This window comes from Chelonia mydas, chromosome 3 (assembly GCF_015237465.2).
Source record: "Chelonia mydas isolate rCheMyd1 chromosome 3, rCheMyd1.pri.v2, whole genome shotgun sequence".
NCBI lineage: Eukaryota > Metazoa > Chordata > Testudines > Cheloniidae > Chelonia > Chelonia mydas.
This window is the reverse complement of record NC_057851.1, coordinates 1,217,736-1,237,697: the sequence shown is the minus strand read 5'-3', so window position 1 is coordinate 1,237,697 and position 19,962 is coordinate 1,217,736. Positions and strand designations below refer to the sequence as shown.

General features: G+C 65.6%; 2 protein-coding genes across 5 annotated transcripts; one reads left to right on the top strand and one right to left on the bottom strand.

The window, feature by feature from the left end:
- Window positions 1-205: 205 nt before the first annotated feature.
- On the bottom strand, window positions 206-7,453 carry PREB (prolactin regulatory element binding). 4 transcript variants are annotated; one of them, XM_037893635.2, is made up of 9 exons: window positions 7,175-7,453; window positions 5,887-6,088; window positions 4,851-5,068; window positions 2,796-2,876; window positions 2,340-2,464; window positions 1,685-1,858; window positions 1,488-1,560; window positions 1,067-1,226; window positions 206-801 (listed from the first exon to the last, which is right to left on the bottom strand). In XM_037893635.2, the coding sequence occupies exons 1-9, from the start codon at window positions 7,304-7,306 to the stop codon at window positions 707-709; spliced, it is 1,260 nt and encodes a 419-aa protein (XP_037749563.1). In that variant the 5' UTR covers window positions 7,307-7,453; the 3' UTR covers window positions 206-706. The 4 variants fall into 4 exon arrangements, with proteins under 4 accessions (XP_037749563.1, XP_043397893.1, XP_043397891.1 ...); XM_043541958.1 differs by lacking the exon at window positions 1,685-1,858 and having other exon boundaries at window positions 7,175-7,382; XM_043541956.1 differs by lacking the exons at window positions 1,067-1,226; window positions 1,685-1,858 and having other exon boundaries at window positions 7,175-7,384.
- A 512-nt stretch (window positions 7,454-7,965) lies between these two features.
- Window positions 7,966-16,398, top strand: TCF23 (transcription factor 23). The gene is made up of 3 exons (XM_007057526.4): window positions 7,966-9,709; window positions 11,455-11,733; window positions 12,256-16,398. Exons 1-3 carry the CDS (start codon window positions 9,467-9,469, stop codon window positions 12,400-12,402), a joined length of 669 nt encoding a protein of 222 aa, XP_007057588.3. The 5' UTR covers window positions 7,966-9,466; the 3' UTR covers window positions 12,403-16,398.
- Window positions 16,399-19,962: the final 3,564 nt, after the last annotated feature.

Sequence of the window (19,962 nt, the reverse complement as noted above, 5' to 3'; positions counted from 1 at the left end):
CCCCACAGCGAGGCTCTGGCTCGGAGCTTGTAGCAGGCCAAGCCTGTAGGAGATGCCCTGCCCAGGGCCAATGGAGCCAACTGCCTGGGGGGTTGGGCCAGTGCCAGGGGCCCCCGCGCAGTGACTGGCCCATCGCACCCCTGCAATTCCTCCATGGGCTCCGCAGCCCCCCACCTCCGGCACAGACAGGCAGGGGAGCGACAGGTCAGACTCCAGTTTTAATGGCAGCCAGCAAGCTGCAGGAGCGCGGGTTGGCGCTGCTGGCACACAGCTGGATGGGCGTCATGGGGCCGACTGGCACAAGCTGGGCTCTGCCCACCCCCCAGAGCCAGCTCTCAGCCCCGTGCCACAGCTGAGCCAGCCAGGCCCAGCCAGAACATCTCACCGTCACCGAGAGCTCAGCCCGGGGAGACGCCGGGAGCACACGTCCCACCACGGTCAGCTCACCAGTGGCCTGTGCCCCCTGGCTCCAGCAGGGGTGGGCAGAGCAGGGCCAGGCTCTGAGCAGGAGCACCCGGCGTGGGGCCAAGGGGCTGCAGGTCTCTGAGCTGCTTCACATTGTCCTGGGGGGGAGCCGGGCAGGACCAGGCAGGCTAGGATCCCGCAGCCCTGGGGCGATGTCCCGCCGTGCCCCAGGCAGGGGAGTCTGTCGCTGTCCCCAGGGCCAGGCCGGAGCCCGGACCCCCGCCCGCGGGGCTCCTCACGGCTACAGGAAGCCGGGGAAGGCCAGCTGCAGCAGCAGGATGGTGGCCACCACCAGGCCAGCACAGAGCAGCAGCAGCAGCCACACGGGGAAGCTGCCTGTGGGAGAGAAGGACACGGCTCAGGGGGGGAACCAGCCACCTGGGGGGAAGAGCCAAAAAGGGGGGGAGGGTCCAAGGAAGAGGGACCCCCTGAGCCTAGGCAGGGAAGGGGGCATCAACCCACAGTAGGGCCTCAGATCAAGCGGGGGGCGCGATGTCAGGGGGCTCCGCTAGGATCTAGCCAGAGCAGGGAACAAGCCTGGGCCGGGGTGGGGCGCACGACCCCCACAGGACCCCTCCCCCCACGGGCCCGGGGCACATACGCCTGGGCGGCAGCAGGTGCAGCTTGCAGCGGCTGTCCACGGCGACGCTGAGCAGGGCGGCCTCGTTCTCCACCAACAGCTCCCGGCCCCGCCGGCTCTCGGGCAGGAAGGCCACGGCCGTCACCACGATGCCATGCGCCTCCTTCACATAGTACAGCCTCTGCGGGGAGGGCAGGGTCATGCGCCGAGCGGTGCGCGTGCGCCCTGCCCAGGATGCAGCTGCCTCTGGGGTGGGGCAGCAGCTGCTTCAGCCTTGCCCAGCCCGAGGCAGGAGCTCAGGAGGCAACGGGGGTGGCCGGAGCCAGGCCAACGCCCAACCCCCACTGGGGCCCTGGGGAGTCCCCCCCGCACCAGACAGCGCCTCCCGCAACACAGCCCCCAGGGAGCCCTGCCCCCTCCAGGCGCCCGGGCAGCCAGTTACCTGCAGCGAGAAGGCGATGTGAATGGCAACCGAGCCTGTCACGGTGCCCAGCCCCAGAAACGTGCCCGAGTCACTGGTGGGACAGATGGCACCAAAGAGCTGGTCAGACAGATGAACAGCACAGTGCCCCCCCAGCCCAGCCTGCCCGAGAATCGGGCCAACGCCCCCCCCCCGACCCCCCCCAGCCCCCCCCGTACCTGATGGAGAGGCAGGAGATGACCTCGCCCCCGCAGGGCTGGGTGAGCAGCGGCAGGAAGCTTTTGCCGTCCCACTTGGTGAGGTAGCAGGGTGGGGGGCGGCGCCCACGCTTGTGGGGCACCTGCACCGTGTAGAGTCGCAGCTCCTCTGCCTGGTCCTGCACCGCCCCGAACCTGCCGCCGGGAGCCCGTCAGCCCAGCCCAGGGCCCCCCAGCACCCCTGAGCCCAGCCCCCGCCCCCACTGGGGGCCCGTCAGCGAAGCCCAGGACCTCCCCAGCGTTCCAGAACCCACCACCCAGCCCCCGCCCCCACCAGCAACCCTGAGCCGAGCCTAGCCCAGGGCCCCCCCTGCACCCAGCCCCCATCCCCACCGAGAGCCCATCAGACCAGCCCTAGGGTCCTTCTGCCCCCCCCTCCCCCCCGCACCACTGAGCCCAACCCTCACCCCCACCAGGAGCCCCGTCAGGCCAGCCCCAGGGTTCCGTGCCTGCCCCACCCAGCACCCCTGAGCCAGCCCCAGGGTCCCAGCCCCTGCCCTGAGCCCCACCCGTGAGACCAGCCAAGCACCCAGGCCCGGGGGCCCAGCTCAGCGGCCTGTCCCCAGGGATAAGTCAATGTGGCCAGGCCTCGCTCTGGGCCTGGGCAGGGCCCTACCTGCAGGCCTGGTAGCGGTAGGTCTTGTCAGGGACGCCCGGCATGTTCTCGTCCCAGCGCAGCCGCAGCACCAGCTGGTCCCTCTGCCACACGCAGCACTGGAAATCCCGGCCCGCCGTCACCACCTGCCGGGACACCGCTGTGAGAGCCGGGCAGGGAGGCCCCCAGCCAGAGTCAGGAGCCATGGAGACCCATCAGCCTCAGTTTCCCCAGTCCGTCTGGCCTGCACCAGGCTGCGACTCCCCCTCTCCTGTCTAAGGCACCACGGCCGCTCCCCATGTGCCATCTCCCCGGGCCAGCACCAGCATCCTGAGCCCCCATGGGGAAAGGGCCCAGGGCAGGGTTTGAGTCCCCCTTCCCTGCCCATGGGAGCCTGGCGTGTGAGGGGCAGGCCACGAGTGCACCGAGGGGCAGGAGGGGCTCACCCAGGGCTCCAGGGTCAGCTCGGCTGCTCACCTTGTTGTCGGGACCCAGCGCAATGTCCTCAATCTCCCCGTCATGTGCTTTGAACTCCCACACCTTCTTCATGCTGGGGAACTGAGAGAGAGCCAGGCTCAGCACCTCCCCAGTGCCCCCCCAGCCCCCCACCCCCTGGGGAACTGAGAGAGAGCCGGGCTCAGCGACCCCTCATTGCCCCCCCAGCCCCCTACCTGCTGTGGAACTGAGAGAGAGCCGGGCTCAGCACCCCCCCAGCCCCCTACCCGCTGGGGAACTGAGAGCAGGCCAAAAAAAAAAATTTGAAGAGCAACTAGCAAAAGACAAAAACTATCAGCAAGGTTTTTTCTAAGTCCATCAGAAGCAGGAACCCTGCCAAACTGTCAGTGGAGCCACTGGACACTGGAGGTGCTAATGCTGCACTCAAGAAAGACAAGGCCATTGCACATAAGCTCAATGAATTCTTTGTGTTGGCCTTCACTGCAGAGGGAGATTCCCACACCTAAGCCATTCTTTTTAGGTGAAAAATCTGAGGAACTGTCCCAGACTGAGGGGTCATTAGAGGAGGGTCTGGCACAAATCGATAAGTTACTCAGCAGTATGTCCCCGGACCAGGTGGCAGGCCCGAAGAGTTCTGAAAGAACTCAAATGTGAAACTGCAGAGCTGCTATTACTTTAATCAGCCTCTGCACCAGACGACCAGAGGGGAGCTAATGTGACAATGATATTTTAAAAAGGCTTCAGAGGCGAATCTGGCAGTTACACGCCGGTGACCCTGACTACAGTACCAGGCAAACTGGTTGAAACTGTAGTAAAGAAAAGAATTATTCGACACACAGATGAATACAATATGCTGGAGAAGAGTCAGCATGACTTTTGTAAAGGGAAATCACGCCTCACTAATCTACTGGAATTCTTGGAGGGGGTCAACAAGCATGTAGCCAACGGGGATCCAGTGGATATAGTGTACTTAGATTTCCAGAAAGCCTTTGACAAGGTCTCTCACCAAAGGCCCTTAAGCAAAGTAAGCAGTCATGGGATAAGAGGGAAGGTCCTCTCATGGACTGGTAACTGGTTAAAAGATAGGAAACGAAGGGTAGGAATAAATGGTCAGTTTTCAGACTGGAGAAAGGTAAACAGTGGTGTCCCCCAGGGGTCTGTATTGGGACCAGTCCTATTCACCGTGTTCATAAACGATCTGGAAAAAGGGGTAAACAGTGAGGTAGCAAAATTTGCAGATGATACAAAACTACTCAAGATAGTTAAATCCCAGGCAGACTGTGAAGAGCTACAAAGGGACTCACAAAACTGGGTGACCAGCCAACAAAATGGCAGATGAAATTCAATGTTAATAAATGCAAAGTAATGCACAGTGGGAAACATAATCTCAACTACACATGTAAAATGATGGGGTCTAAATTAGCTGTTACCACTCAAGAAAGATCTTGGGGTCATCGTCGATAGTTCTCTGAAAACATCCACTCGATGTGCAGTGGCAGTCAAAAAAGCGAACAGAACGTTGGGAATCATTAAGAAAAGGATAGATAATGAGGAAAAAAATATCATATTGCCTTTATATAAATCCCTGGTACACCCACATCTGGAATACTGTGTGTAGATGTGGTCACCCCATCTTAAAAAAGATATATTGTTATTGGAAAAGGTTCAGAAAAGGGCAACAAAAATGGTTAGGGGTCTGGAACAGCTGCTGTATGAGGAGAGATTAATAAAACAGGGACTTTTCAGCTTGGAGAAGAGGCGACTAAGGGGGGATATGACAGAGGTCTATAAAATCATGACTGGTGTGGAGAAAGTAAATAAGGAAGTGTGATTTAGCCCTTCTCACAACATAAGAGCCTGGGGTCACCCAATGCAATTAATAGGCAGCAACAGGAAGCGTTACAGGCCCGTCTAAGCACTGATCGGCCCCCGCCCACCCAGTGGGAGACCTGAAGGATCTGCGGCTGCACAAAGCCGGGCAGGGACCCCCAGCTGACATCACCTCCCACAGGGCAGCGGGCTCCACTCCCGCCCAGGCCAGCTGAGCGGCCCAGGCTGTGCCAGGCCAGCTCCTACCTCCCAGACTCGGAGGAAGCCGTCGGCGCCGCCCGTGGCCAGCAGCGAATGGTCCGCGCTGACACGCACGGCCTTCTGCAGCGCCTCGGGGCTGAAGTCGGTCTGCACGTTGCACAGCGTCTCCACAGCCACCTCACCCGTCTCGCTCCTCGTGTCGCCCTCGCCCTTCTCAGAGCGGTTGGAGGCCTTTCGCTTCCGGGGGCCCTTCTCCGCACCGCCTGGGACGGACAGAGCAATGACTGCCTGCACCAGCCGGGCGCCTCAGACCCCTGCCCACCATCCGCTCCCCACAGCGCCCCCTGCTGGGCGAGGCCAGGACAGAGTAGCCAGGCGCTCCCACACTGCCAGCTCCTGCCCCGCTCCCCACAGCGCCCCCTGCTGGGCGAGGCTGGGACAGAGTAGCCAGGCGCTCCCACACTGCCAGCTCCTGCCCCACTCCCCACAGCGCCCCCTGCTGGGTGAGGCCAGGACAGAGTAGCCAGGCGCTCCCACACTGCCAGCTCCTGCCCCGCTCCCCACAGCGCCCCCTGCTGGGCGAGGCTGGGACAGAGTAGCCAGGCGCTCCCACACTGCCAGCTCCTGCCCCACTCCCCACAGCGCCCCCTGCTGGGTGAGGCCAGGACAGAGTAGCCAGGCGCTCCCACACTGCCAGCTCCTGCCCCGCTCCCCACAGCGCCCCCTGCTGGGTGAGGCCAGGACAGAGTAGCCAGGCGCTCCCACACTGCCAGCTCCTGCCCCGCTCCCCACAGCGCCCCCTGCTGGGCGAGGCTGGGACAGAGGAGCCAGGCGCTCCCACACTGCCAGCTCCTGCCCCGCTCCCCACAGTGCCCCCTGCTGGGCGAGGCCGGGACAGAGTAGCCAGGCGCTCCCACACTGCCAGCTCCTGCCCCGCTCCCCACAGCGCCCCCTGCTGGGCGAGGCCGGGACAGAGTAGCTGTTACTTTGGTACTGCTGGGAAGCCAGCCCTGGCTAGGAGCTGCAAACACCTGCCCAGGCCGCCCCTTCCCGTGCTGGCACCGGGGGCTGTGCATCTCACCAGCCTTGCTGGGGGCACTGCCACCACTTTTCTCGTCGGGCCTCTGCAGGCGGAAGCGGAGGATGTGGCAGCTGGCATCCTGCCCTGCCGCGATGACGTCGCCAGCCAGCGCCATGCTCATGGTGGCCCGGGTCTCCGTGTCATGGGAGTGCAGCAGCGAGGCGCTGAGCTGGCCCCCAATCTGCTCCAGCTGGAGGAAATGCTGCAGGGAGCAGAGGGAGACACCAGGGCACAGGGCGATCAGCTACAGCCCGAGACGGGAGGGAAACGGGGCAGGGGAGCCCGGAGGACACCCAGGGCTGGGCCCACCGCGCAGATCCCATGCAGGCTTCAGGCAGCCCCAGAAGTGGCGCTCTCCAGCCGAGCCGTCGCACCCCAGCAGCACCCGGCACAGGCTCCCACCAAGGCAGCTGCATGGGGGCGGGGGGGGGACAGGCTCCGCACAGGCCCACTGCCTGCCCCCCAAGCCGCAGGAGCCAGGCCCCGGAGCCCTGGCACAAAACCAGCAACAGCCCAGAAGGTGCTGAAAGAGCATGATCCACACAGCTCTGCAGTGCCCCCCACTCCCGACCCCCAGCCCCTGCCCCACCCCCCGCAGCCCTGCTGGTGCCCCTCACTCCAGACCCCCAGCCCTCCCAGCCCCTGCCCCCCACTCCCGCCCCCCCAGCCCCGCCGGTGCCCCTCACTCCCGCCCCCCAGCCCCGCCCCCCGCAGCCCTGCTGGTGCCCCCCACTCCCGCCCCCATGCCCCGCCCCCCGCAGCCCTGCTGGTGCCCCCCACTCCCCAGCCCCTGCCCCCCCAGCCCTGCCGGTGCCCCTCACTCCCGACCCCCAGCCCCTGCCCCCCCAGCCCTGCCGGTGCCCCCCACTCCCGACCCCCAGCCCCTGCCCCGCCCCCCACAGCCCTGCTGGTGCCCCTCACTCCAGACCCCCAGCCCTCCCAGCCCTGCCGGTGCCCCTCACTCCCGACCCCCAGCCCCTGCCCTCCCAGCCCTGCCGGTGCCCCCCACTCCCGACCCCCAGCCCCTGCCCCCCCAGCCCTGCCGGTGCCCCCCACTCCCGACCCCCAGCCCCTGCCCCCCCAGCCCTGCCGGTGCCCCCCACTCCCGACCCCCAGCCCCTGCCCTCCCAGCCCTGCCGGTGCCCCCCACTCCCGACCCCCAGCCCCTGCCCCCCCAGCCCTGCCGGTGCCCCCCACTCCCGACCCCCAGCCCCTGCCCCCCCAGCCCTGCCGGTGCCCCCCACTCCCGACCCCCAGCCCCGCCGGTGCCCCCCGGCCCCGCCCCCACCAGGCCGTTCCTGACGCCGGTCCGGGCCGCGCCGCCGCCGCCCGCCGCCAGGGCCAGCCCGCGCGGGTGGATCTGCAGCGCGTAGAGCGGGAACGGGGCCCGGTAGAGCTCGGGCGGCCGGCGGGGCCCCATGGCGGCTGCGCTGGGGCTGGGGGGTCCCGGGCCGCCCGACGTCCACTGCGCACGCGCACGCCCGGCCGTCCTCGCCGCGCCTGCGCACAGCAGCCCGTATACGTCAGCACGAGGCGGCCCCGACCGCCGAGGCAGATCCGGGATCACGTGACGCCCGACGCACGCCGCTGCGCCGGCGCCGGCGCCATCTTTGTGCGGGGCGCCTCGAGCCCCCGGGGCGGGCGGGACCTTAAAGGGGCCGCGTCCCGCAGAGACCGAACTGCGCGGACTGCCCGCCCCGCCCCCTCCCTAGGCCCCGCCCCCAGGGGCCCCACAGCCCCCCCGCCCCCTCCCTACGCCCTGCCCCCAGGGGCCTCATATCCCCCCCGCCCCCTCCCTAGGCCCAGCCCCTAGGGGTCCGCACAGCCCCCCCGCCCCCTCCCTACACCCCGCCCACAGGGACCCCACAGCCCCCCCGCCCCCTCCCTACGCCCCGCCCACAGGGACCCCACAGCCCCCCCGCCCCCTCCCTACGCCCCGCCCACAGGGACCCCATAGCCTCCCCATCCCCATCCCTCCCTACAACCTGCCCCACCCCCAGGGACCCCATATCCCCCCGTCCCCTCCGTATGCCGCGCCCCCAGCTAGCTCCCCTGGCCCCAAACAGTCTCCCATAGCCCCCATCCCCATCCCTCCCTGCCCCCAGCCATCTCCCACAGACCCCTATGGGGCCCCCTGCCAGCCCCCCTCCTCACAGGACATCCCCTGGGCCCCCTGCCGTCGCCCCGGAAGGCCGTACCCCCGCAGTGACGCACACGGGCAGGATCCCAGAGCCGCCTGCAGGGGACGCTTGCCCTGGCCCCTGGCCGACCTGGGTGCGAAGTGCTGGGAGCTGCCACCGGTCCCAGCCCAGCTCTAGGAGCCCCAGGAGACCCCGGCTGCAGGGCAGGCGCCTTCGATCCAGTGCCCCCATCCCTGGCATTGTCAGCTGCTTCCCCATCCCCCAACTCTGCCCCCTCGGGGCCCTGCTTACAGCCCCAGCTGGGCTCTTCCCAGCCGCAGCCAAGGGTCCAGGACTCTGCCCTCCCCCAGCCCCCTTGCACCCTGGACTCATCTGTTGGCGCACAGCAGCCCCCTCCTCCGGCTGCTCCCTCCTCCTCCTTCTCCTTGACCTCCGGCCGCCCTGGACCACACGGCGCTCTGGGGCTCTTGGCTCCACCACGGCCTCGCGCCCTTGGCCACCCACTCCGCCTCCTCTCAAGGGCTGGCGGCTCCAGACCCCTCCCCTGGGGCTGTGCTGGGGTGGGGGGTTCGCCACTCTCTGTCATGCTCCCAGGGTTGGTTTTCCCCGGCTCTGTGCTGGGGGGAGCCAGACCCCCCAGGAGAGCAAGCTCCGGGGAGCGCAGGAGACGAGGAAGGGGCACAGAGGGGAGTCCCCTGGGAGAGGACGCTGCACCTCGAGATGGGGCTGGGAGTCTCAGGTGGGCCCTGCCCTGCGTGTCGCCCGGTGTGGGGGCAGTGCACAGCCTGGAGCAGGCAGCCCGGCTCCGTCATCGCCACCCTGCCCTTTAATCGGCAGCACGGCCCAGAGCTGAGCTACAGGTGGTCACCGAGGGGGCTGAGCCAGGCGTTGCAGCCTGGGAGCGGGAAGCCAGGGCGGGGCATGGCGTCCTGGGCCCACATGGCAGCGCCAAGCACTCGACCCTGAGCCCAGGCCCAGCATCCCAGCCATCACTGAGGGGCGAAGGACCAGGCGCCCGCCTGCAGCTCCCCGGCACGGCCAGGCACAGGCAGGGCGTGTGGCACCGCGCGGTGCCCTTGCCCTGGGGAGAGCCGAGCTCCCCAGCCCAAGCCCTGGGAGAACTGGAGGGAGGCTCCGGCCGGGGCCGCTCGTTCTCCTCCCATGCAAAGTGCCAAGGAGGGGGCGGCCGGGGAGCGTGGGATGCTCGCCCGGATACTGCTCCGAACAGGAACGAGCCGCGGCGTCTCTCCTTACACGTCCCAGGAGGCAGATAAGGAGCGAGCGCTGTGGGGTACTCCCAGCAGCTCCCCGCAGGCAGGGCACCCGGCACGCAGCACCTCCCAGTTCTCCCCAGGACCCCTCGCCTGGCCAGCGCAGCCGCCCAGACCTGTCGATGGGAGCAGGCTGGCCCGGGGACTAGCAGCACCGCTGTGCTGGGCATGGCCGAGAGCACCTTTGCAGGAGCGGAAGGGAAGCGAATGGCCGGCCAGGGGCCGGCGACGTGCACCCCCAGGCCAGCCTCTGCCCCGGCTGGCGGGAAGATGAGAGGCAGCCCAAGCTCACCAAGGCTCGCCCCGGGCTGGAGGAGAGCAAGCCAGCGAGAGGTGGGCAGCAGCCAGGGAGCCACCAACACGCCCAGCCGGTGGCACAGCACAACGGGGACCCTCCCAGCTGCAGGCAGGGTAAGGACCAGAGGGAGAGCGCAAGCTGGGACTCGCACCTGGCACCCCCAGCAGGGGGCACCTTGGGGAGTGGGGCAGGAGTGCGGGTTGCGGGGGGAGCCCCCGGCTCCTCCAGCCCCAGCCCCTCCCAGCAGGGGGCGCTGTGGGGAGTGGGGCAGGAGTGCGGGTTGTGGGGGGAGCTCCCGGCTCCTCCAGCCCCAGCCCCTCCCAGCAGGGGGCGCTGTGAGGAGCAGGGCAGGGCGCAGGTGTGGGGGGGCTCCTAGCTCCTCCAGCCGCTGTCGTTCTACGTTTAGACTTTCTGAAACCCTGGGGCACGGCCCCGGCTGGGGGAAGACAGCCGGCCTGGCTGGGTCGAAGGGAGGAACCTGAGGGCATGAAGGACCCGTTCCCAGCGGGGTGGGGGGGCTCTGCACCGGCTGGGGCCGTTAATCAAGACGTTAACGACCTAGCGTGGGGGGGACTGGGCGAAGAGCTGGGGCAGCGTTTGCAGGTCACACGATCACAGACTGGAGGAGCTTGGGGCTGCCAGGGCGGCTGACCCGGGGCCGGGCAGCACCAGGGCGGTGGGACTGGACACTCTGGACACGCAGAGTACCGATGCGCCCGCCTTGCACCCCTGGCTGGGCACCACATGGGCGCCAGTCGCTGGGGCAGGGCAGGCCGCGGCGCGGTGGGCAGCGGGCGGCCCAGGAGCGACCAGCCAGCCCGGCTGCACAGCAGGGGCCGGAACAGGCTGGGGGCTGCTCTGAGAACTGAAGGGCGCCTCGCTGGGTCATGGTGCCAGGGCTGGGCACCCACTTCACTGGAGCAAGCAGGGCCGGGGGGCGGGCTGGCGGCGAGGGAGACGAGGGCCGGCAGGGAGGGTCAAGGCTGGGGCTGCTCAGCGTGAGGGGGGGATGTGACGGGGGCCGCAGAACGGGGCAGGGGCAGGGCTGCAGAGCCCCCCAACCGAGAGCAGTCAGGGATGCTCCGTGGAGCTGAAATCGGCAGTTCACAGTGATGAAGGGAACGCTGCCATGCGGCCTGTGAACTCTCTGCCGCAAAGACCCTGGAAGCCAAGGGCCCAGCAGGCTTCAGGGCGGGGCTGGAGGTCTCTGTGGGGACCAGGTTAGGGTCAGGGAAGAGCCAGGCTGCAGGGAGTGGCCTGCTCTCCATGCCGGGTCTCTGCCCCCAGAGGCACTGACAGGAGGGGGAGGGGCAGGCAGCAACTTGTGGCTCCTGTTGGGGCCGGGCGGGGGCCGTTTCTCGGCTTAGTGCAGGGCTCTTCCCTGTGCCCAGCTGGGTGCCCAGGGAGGGGGCGAATGCTCAGGGTCTGGGTGCTGCCTCCCACATCTGCACTGCCAGGAGCCAGGCACCAGGTTCTCTGGCTCAGCCTGGCCACCAAGGGCTGGCTGGTGTCACCGAGGAGAGTCCCCACGTGTCCTGGGCTCATGGGCCAGGCATAGAGCCGAGACAGGGAGATTTGGGATGGGGTCTCTGGGCCCCAGGAGTGACTGTGGGGCATTGGGGCAGAGTCTCCAGGCCCTGGGAGTGACCACGGGGTGTTGGGAGGGGTCTCAGGGCCCCAGGAGGGATCGTGGGGTGTCAGGCAGGGTCTCCGGACCCCAGGAGGGACCGTGGGGTGTCCAGAGGGGTCTCCTGGCTCTGTGGGCAGACGTGGTCCCCGCACTCCTTGGGCTGGGGACTGGCCAGGTCACACCGGGGCCTTTGGCCGCGTCCGGGCTCAGTGCCGTCTCTCTCCCCAGGGCCATGCCAGCTGTGCTCTGCCCAGAGGGAGCGCGGGGAAGCTGTGCCCCGAGAATGCGGCCCGGGAGCGCAGCCGCGTGCGGACCCTGCGCCAGGCCTTCCTGGCGCTCCAGGCTGCGCTGCCCTCAGTCCCGCCAGACACCAAGCTCTCCAAGCTGGACGTGCTCGTCCTGGCCACCAGCTACATCGCCCACCTGACCCACACCTTGCACCAGGGCCAGCTGCCCCCCGAGGCAGCCCCACTGGCGAGGGCGCCCAGCTTCCTGCACCCCATGAAGGTAACAGGCCGGGCTCCCCAGCATGCACTGGGCTGCCCAGGGTCCCTGGCTCGTGCCAGCACAGGGCCATGCGTGCTGTGCCCCTTGGCAGGGTGGTGGGCCCCGGGACAGGGCCCCAGTTCGAGCGCTGCTGGGAGGCCGAGGGGCGTGAGGGGGGCAGGCAGCTCCGGCTCTGCTCACGGCAGGTCTGTCCCATCCCCCAGGCCCCGCGCGGACGTCCCCCACCCAGAAATGCAGGAAAAGCCCTTTCCGGGTGTAGCTCTGCAGGAGGCAGGGGGGTATTAGGGTGGCGGCAGCTGGTCTGAGGGAAGTGACGGGTGGGGGCATCTGGGCCAGGTCCTGAGAGACAGCTGGGGGCATGAACGACCCCCCTGGGTATGCAGAGCCAGGAGGCCCCAGGGCGCCCCATGGATTTGGCCTGGAGTAGCTGCCCTCCCCAACCCCTGGTTGTCTGTCTCTCTCCTGGGGCCTCCAGCCGGGCACGTGGCCCCGCTGCAGAGCCCTTGCCGCTGTGTCTTGCAGAAATGGCCCATGCGGTCCCGTCTCTACGCTGGAGCCTGGGGAGCGGATGTTGCTGACCTGCCTGCAGCTGCCCCCGCAGCCCCCAGCAGCAGGATGAGGAGGGGCTGCGAGGGGGGCAGCCCGGGGGCCAGCGGGGCAGCCCTGTGACACCTCCCAGCCTGCAGCCCAGCGCTCCGGCTTCCTGCATGGAACCGAGCCCGGGGCTGGCCGAGCCGGCTGCCTGCGCCCCACGGGACCCCAGCACTCTGCAGGGCTGGCCCGGACTCGCCTCATCTCTGATCTCCCAGACCCCTGGCAGCAGCAGCCAAGTTCACCGGACCTGGCTGCCCCGGCTGGCACCGCCTCCTCCCACTGGCTCCAGCCCTCCTCGGGGTCTCTGCTGGCCCCGTTGCCCCGGCTCTCAGCCGACCCGGCCTGGCCAGCGAGGGAACGCAGGCAATGGACTGATCCCCTCCCTGCGGGGAGACAGCTGGGCTCCCAGGCCGAGGGGAAGAGGAGGGAAGAGATGGGGGAGGAGGAAGGCCTCAGGCCAGAGAGCAGGTGGGAGCCACATCACAGAGTGCCCTCCTTGCCATGGTCCCCGACCCCACATTCCAGCCCACGCTGTGTGATCCGGTTTGACGGGCAGCACGGTCTGGTCCTGGGCATCTGGACTCCTGGGTTCTGTTCTCACGGACGCAGCTGGTAGCCTTGGCCAGATCGCCGGAGCATGTAGGGATGGGATCCGAGCCAGGAGCCACCTCGCCCGCAGTCCCGGCTCTCACAGTGGCCAGTGCCAGGCGCTGCACAGGGGGGTCCCAGAAACCCGCAGTGGCAGCTGCAGTTAATCTGCCCCGAGAAGGTCTCCCTGGTCTCTAAGCAGGAGCCGCTCGAGGCCTGAAGCTGGGGTTTCACTGGCTGCCCCGAAGTGCTCTTAAGGCCGAGTTCAGGCCGAGTGCTGACCCTGCCATGTGCCCACCCACAGCATAGGCTGCACTGAGCCTCGGTCCCGTCTCGGTGCCCTTGGGAGCCCGACCGTCCCCTGCAGTGCAGACAGGCATCCGGGACACTCCCTGTGCATGTGGCTTGGAGAGCATTAATGGCGGGATCGCCCCAACTGTGTGCTGACTCAAGCCAGGGCCCCGGCATGGGGACCTTCGAGCGGTTTGGCTGTTAAAGTGGGTGCCTTATGGGCAAACGCCCCCTCCCCGCACCACTAACCCTCCTCCCGCCCATGCACGGTGGGCCCGTAGCACCCCCAGGGTTACGGGTGCACCCGGATTTACATTTGAACCAGGGCAAAACAGAGCTCCAGCCATTGCGTGTTTCGCTGTACGGTGTGATTTGTACCTGCCCCATGTGGTCTGGGCACGGCTCGCGGTCGTGGGTGGGGGCGCGCTGAGGTCTGCTGCAGCTGTTGTGAAAGGCCCTGGCAGTAAATGTTTTCTAGTGTCCAACACGCCTGCAGAGCCCCTCCCCCACGGACCAGCCTGCTGCAGGGGGCGCAGCGCTGGGGGGCGCTGGGTTCGCCTGGCCTGGAGGAGTTTGTGCGGGAAGCGCTTGGCTGGGTTTATTTTCCACGATAAAGGCGACTTCCTGCCTTGGTCCCTGGCCCAGGACTTGCGTGCCAGTGTGGATGCCCTTCTGGGCGCTCGGACCCCTCCGCAGCTCCTGGCCTGGCGTCGCTCACTCTCGCGCCCGGGGTTCAGGGTGTGGAGAGGAGCATGGGGCACAGGGATGTCCCCTGGCCGCAGCCACTTCCTTGCATCTTTCAGCTGCCTTTTCTCGCAGCCCTGCTCTTCTCCTGGGCGACTGGCTCTGGAGTTGGCAGTGCCAGTGCCAGAAGCAGGAACTGCTCCCTGGAAAACCGACCATACACAGCACAGCCTGGCCAAGAGCTGCCAGGGCAGGACTCCGGCATGCAGGGCTTGGGTGCCACCTGGGCGGGCTCAGTGGCCACAGCCTGCCTGGGAACAGGCACAAGGGACTGCTGGTGGCTCCCCCAGCCTTGCTTGTTTCCCAGAGGGGCCGTAGGGGGCAGCAGCTGAAACCAGGCCCCGCGGTGAGATCAGCCAGTCTCAGCCCCAGGTGTGTGCCAGGCATGTTACCAAATGTGGCCGTGTTGGGGTGTCCCTAAATCTCTGCGTCCCCTTGCTGGGACCACAGGGCCTACAGCGGGGCCCCTGAGCACAGCCATTCTCCGGCCAAGCTGAGACACGGGAATTTCCCAGCACTCAGAAGAATCAGCCCTTAAAGAGTGAGCAGGTTTCAACCACTGCCTTCCAAACAGTGACTCTCACTTACACCGCTGCTGGAGAGTCCTGTGAGCCAGAGGCAGCCCCTCTTTGAACCTTCCCAGATACTTGCCTCACAACTTCCTGTGGCAGTGAGTTCCACAGGCTAATTATGCAGCATGTAACCAAGTCTGCATTACTCCCTTTGAATGTCCTTGATGGTCCCCTTAGCCTTGTGCTGTGGGGTTTGCAGAGCAGAATCTGCCTTCTCTGAGCGTCCTGGTTTTACAGACTTGTAGCACATCCCTTCTCTGTCCCCCTGGAAGGCAACAAGCCCAATCATCTGTCTCTGCACAGCAGAGATTTTCCAGCCCGTGTTGCCCTCTGCTGACCCTCCCGCTCTGCTCTCTCCTTGGCAGGGGAGGGCCCTGCACTGCACATGGTGTCTCTGGATTATTCACCACCTCCTTCCTTGTGCAACCCAATGCTTGGGCTCTGTCCCCTGGGCGCTCCCTGCCCCCATGGGAGGCTGAGCCAATGCACAGCTGGGGTGCAGCTGGGCCCGGCCCAGCGAAAGGGGGGCCCAGCCAGGCAGCCGACTCCTGGTGCTGCGGGTGGGAGGCTCTGGAGGAGCTGCTGGTGCAGTGAGAGGAACCAGCAACCCAGCTCCATGGGAAAGAGGCCAGGGCCAAGGCTAGGGCCGTAAATCTGTCCGGCACCTGGACAGCGTCCCGCTCACTAACGAGGCCGCCTTCTCCTCCGCTCAGCTGCCTCTGCCAGGAAGGGGGGTCCTTCGCAGCACAGCTGGGGCCTGGGGAGCACTGCCCCCCAGCCAGCCCTGTGCCAGCCCTGTGTGCCCCCGGCTCTCAGCAAGGAGCCACTGGGAGCAGAGCTGGGGGGCCCCCTCGCTGGGGATGGCTGGATGCAGCTGCCCCAGACACCTGGTCTCCCCGTCCACGGGCTGGGCCAGGGATCTGGACGAATGGAGGGACGAACAGACAGGGCCTGGGGCCTGTGCTGCTGTGCTTTGAGCCTGCAGAGCAAATGCGGGGGGGGAGGGGGGAGTTTGGTGCTGCAGGGTGTTGGGGGGGGCGGGGGTTGGAGCTTCAGCCTCTGGCAGCTGGAGCCTGCCTAGGGGCCAGGACAAATCACCCCCCCATTCATGTCTGGAGAGGGGCTGCCTTGGCCACGGGTTCAGTTCTGCCCTTGCCCAGCCCCCGGCACTCAGGGCCCAGCTCTGTGCATGCAGCGACCCCCACCCCAGCCCTCCCCACGACCCTGCCCTGGGGTTACTGCCTGGCCGGGATTTGACCGGCCTGGCCCTGTTTTTTAGGGATTTGCAGTTGCCAGGAAAAGACCGGCCTGTGCCGGGCTGTTTGACATGGGGCCAAAGCAGGGTTCTTCAGCGGGGGTCGTGCGCTGTGACCCCACCCCGGCCAGGCGGGACAGCAAGGTTTGTGTCTTTGATTTCTAGGGGGCTGGGCGTACTCAGAGGCTTCCTGTGTCAATACAAAACATTTGAGAACCACCGGGCTGCAGCGTCGTGTCTCCCCGTGCGCCGGGCTGGCCAGTGTGAAAGGTCTGGGGCCGGCGCGCGGTGCTGCCCTCTTCCCACGGCCACAGGCCAGGCGATGCCCGAGCAGCCTGGGGGCCAGGCAGCGGCTGGCTGCCCCGCCACGCGAGCGGCCGTGCGATGAGGAGCCGTGCGATGCGCCCTCAGGCGTGCCGAGCTGTGTTACCTCGCTAGGCGTGGCTGCTGGGGGAGGGCCAGGGTTCCCTGGCGGGGCTGGGTTTTTTGAAGCTCAAAGGTGGTAACCCCACCTGGCCCCACAGCCGTGCCCAAGCCCACTGCATTGTGCCAGCCCAGCCCCGGGCACTCCCAGCCCAGTAGCCGGCACCCCGGCTCCAGCTCAGCAAGGGCTCTGCTCCCCACTGCACACGTGAGCCCCCGGCTGGGCCGGGCTGTGCTAGGAACCACAGCGCGGGCCGGAAGGGGGGAGGGGGCTGGGAGAACAGCTGGAGGTGTGGGGAGGGGGCACTTCCTGCCCTACAGATAAGAGCCCCCAGTGTATTTGCAGCCTGGCTGTTCCAGGGCAGCGAGGGGGGCTGGGAGCACAGCTGGGGTCCCTGCTGCTGGGTGGCACAGGACAGCTCCAAGGCAAGGCAGAGAGAAGGGCTGGCAAGGCGGGGGAACGCCCAGCTGCCCCTCGGAGAGGGCCTGGCATCAGCAGACAGCACAGGGTGCAGCTGGACCCGGGCTGCCGGGGTAGCCGCAGGACTTAAGTGAGCCCCTGCCCCACAGGGAGAGCCTCAGGAAAGCGCTCAGCATGGCCTGCTAGAAGGGGTGGGGGTCTTGCAGGCTGGGGGGCTTGGCCTTGTTATGCTGGCTCAACATGCACTGGGGTGGGGGGGGGGCCTCAGGCTCACCGGTGAAGGGCTGGGGTAGCTGACACCGACCCACATGAGAGCTGGGGGGCAAATTCCCATTGTGTGCCATGCACAGCAGGTGGGGCAGGGCAGAACCTGGCACTCGCTCACCCCCACCCCGGGGCAGCTCAGTGAGGCTGGCAGAAGCCAGCACCAGAAGCAGGCGCAGCCCTTCACCGGCCTGGAGGGACCTCGAGAGTCACCGAGTCCCGTCCCCTGCACTCAGGGCGGGACGAAGGATTAACTAGGGGATCTCCCAACACGTTTCCTGGTGGCCTCAGAGTGCCATTAACTTTAGGACAACCAAACAAATGTGCACAGATACGTGTCCAAATCCTGGTGATTTATTTATCTAGGGCTTTTTTTGCTGACTCAGTAATAAAAATAACATACAATTGTCTCTATTCTTTACTGGACCTAAACAGAGTAGACACAAAGAAGGTGCTTTGCACACTCTTGTCTTTTTTGTTGTTCTTTCTTTTGATTCTTTTTGGTTTAGTTTTGCTGGCTAGTAACTCTGCTGCTGTGTAAAGTGATTCTTGTACGTTTACATCACGTCTCACAGCCTCCAGCTAGCTACTAAGTCTGCTGTGAAAAGTGATATTAACAAACTCAGAAATATCCCTTTTCTCAGCAGATTGCCGCAGCCCGGGTAAGCCTGGAGACAAATTAAGCCCTGGATGGGGAGATAGGGAGGGAGGCCGACGGGGAGGTAGTGAGCTGGGGGACGCAGCTTGATGCCCCACACCCAGGGGATAGAGCCCGATGCCCTGTGCCCCGGGGTGGAAGTCTGACCCCAGCACCTCTGGGAAGGTGGGGAACTCAGTGGCTGCCTGCTCCACTGTTTGTCTCTCCAGGGGTGGGCAGGGTCCAACCCCTGCTGGGGGCCCTTGGGGAGGGGCCACTGCTTGGCCCCCCCAAAGCAGCACCCAGGAGGCTGTGGCCACAAGAAAAGCCCCTGGTGGCCGCATGCAGCCACGGTGGCCGCATTTGAGAAACTAGACTATCCCTGACAGGTGTTTGTCCAACTTGCTTTTAGAAACCTCCAGTGACCGAGTTCCACCACCTCCCTGGGCGATTTATCCCAGCGCCTGAGCACCCTGACAGGTCGGACTTTTCCCTAATGTCCGACCTAAATCGCCCTAGCTGCAATGTAAGTCCTTGTCCTGTCCGCGGAGGTTAACAAGAACCATTTTTCTCCCTCCTCCTTGTAACAACCTTTTATGTACCTGAAAACTGTTCTCATGTCAGGTTTCAGAGTAACAGCCGTGTTAGTTTGTATTCGCAAAAAGAAAAGGAGGACTTGTGGCACCTTAGAGACTAACCAATTTATTTGAGCATGAGCTTTCGTGAGCTGTAGCTGTATTTCCCTAGTTTGTTTATGAGCAGGTCATGTGAGACAGTATCAAAAGCTTTACTAAAGTCAAGATAGACCATGTCTACCACTGCCCCCCTATCCACAAGGCTTGTTACCCTGTCAAAGAAAGCTCTCAGGTTGGTTTGACACGATTTGTTTTTGACAAATCCATGCGGACTGTTACTTATCACCTTATTATCTTCTAGGTGTTTGCAGATTGATGGCTCAATTATTTGCTCCATTATCTTTCTGGGTACAGAAGTTAAGCTGACTGGTCTGTAATTCCCCGGGTTGTCCTTATTTCCCTTTTTATAGATTGGCACTCGATTTGCCCTTTTCCAGTCCTTGGGAATCTCTCCTGTCTTCCACGACTTTTCAGAGATAATCGCTAATGGCTCAGGTATCTCCTCAGTCAGCTCCTTGGGTATTCTAGGGTAAATTTCCTCCGGCCCTGAGGACGAAGGGCAGGTCTGCAGCAGCAGCGTGGCAGTGTTGTACCGTGGCTGTGTAGTCGCGGCAGAGAGCTCTCCCAGCGCTGTAAAATACCCACCCTGCGAGGGGCGCGGCTCCCAGCGCTGGGCCGCTGTCTACACTGGCGCTGTGCAGCGCTCCGGGGGGGGCGGGGGGGTTTCACACCCTGAGCGAGAAAGTTGCAGGGCTGTAAAATGCCGGTGTAGACAAGGCCTGACTCGCCTGCTCTTTTAGCCTCTGACCCGACCTCCTTTGCACTGGCATTCACCGGTAGACGGCCAGTCGCCACCAACCGTGGTGAAACCCGGAACAAAGAGGCCATGAAGCAGCTCTGCCATTTCCCCACGCTCTTACTGCCTCCCCCCTCGCTGAGTAACGGGCCTGCCCTGTCCTTGGGCTTCCTCTCGCCTCGAATGTATTTGGAGGATGTTCCTTGTTCCCCTTTGTGTCTCTAGCTGGTTTAATCTCCTTTTGTGCCTGGGCTCTACCTGCTTGTGTTGCTTTTCAGCAACGTTTGCTACAGGTCACTGAGGTCCCGTCTTACCCCCCACCCCCAGGGCTGGCTCACCCCCCTTGCAACCCACAGCCCTGGGCTCATTTTAAAGGCAGCAGGTGATGGGCTCCCAGTCCTCCCCCTTAGCAGGCCCAGCCCCCTGCCGGGGAGGCTCTTGGGACCAGCCAACTCTGTCCCCCCGCCCCTTTACAGCGCCAGCCCCTGGGCTTTCTGCCCTGCCCGGCGAGCTCAGGCAGCCTCAAGGGCCCTGAGGCACCATCAGAGCCGCGACTGGCTCCTTCTGCTGCTTGGGGCATCCAGCCCAGGACAGTCAAAGGCTGGGGAGCAGCCCACCCCCGCCTGAGAGACGGGGCCACCACAGAGCCAGCCCCAGCCCCAGCCCCCAACGCTGGGCTGGCCCGGCTCCGGGCACGCAGATGGACAGCCTCGGCCCGTGCCGATCGGCACCACTGGTCCCACCCGTCAGAGCTGGGCCCAGCCCCGGCAGCCCCCACGCAGCCCCGCTGCTGGCTGCAGCCGCCTCCCTGGCCCGTGGGCATGTGCGTGGGCAGCATTCCTGGCAGGTGCCCGGGGCTCGGGAGTGCCCCATCCCGGTGTGCGCCCAGGCCTCACCTCCCATGCTGGGGGCCAGCACAGCCCTGGCTGGGTCTTAGGCGGGGGAAGGGGTCCCTTTCCCTGCAGTCGGGTGGGGAGGGGTCCGCAAAGCAGGGCCCAGACCATGACAC

Coding starts and splice junctions, on each gene's coding strand:
- PREB (XM_037893635.2), bottom strand. CDS start 7,306: ATGGGGCCCCGCCGGCCGCCCGAGCTCTACCGGGCCCCGTTCCCGCTC. Junction 6,089..7,174: donor CCGGCGTCAGGAACGGCCTG/GTGGGGGCGGGG, acceptor TGCTCCCTGCAG/CATTTCCTCCAGCTGGAGCA. Junction 1,859..2,339: donor TACCGCTACCAGGCCTGCAG/GTAGGGCCCTGC, acceptor TCCCGGCGGCAG/GTTCGGGGCGGTGCAGGACC.
- TCF23 (XM_007057526.4), top strand. CDS start 9,467: ATGGCCGAGAGCACCTTTGCAGGAGCGGAAGGGAAGCGAATGGCCGGC. Junction 9,710..11,454: donor CCCTCCCAGCTGCAGGCAGG/GTAAGGACCAGA, acceptor CTCTCTCCCCAG/GGCCATGCCAGCTGTGCTCT. Junction 11,734..12,255: donor GCTTCCTGCACCCCATGAAG/GTAACAGGCCGG, acceptor TGTGTCTTGCAG/AAATGGCCCATGCGGTCCCG.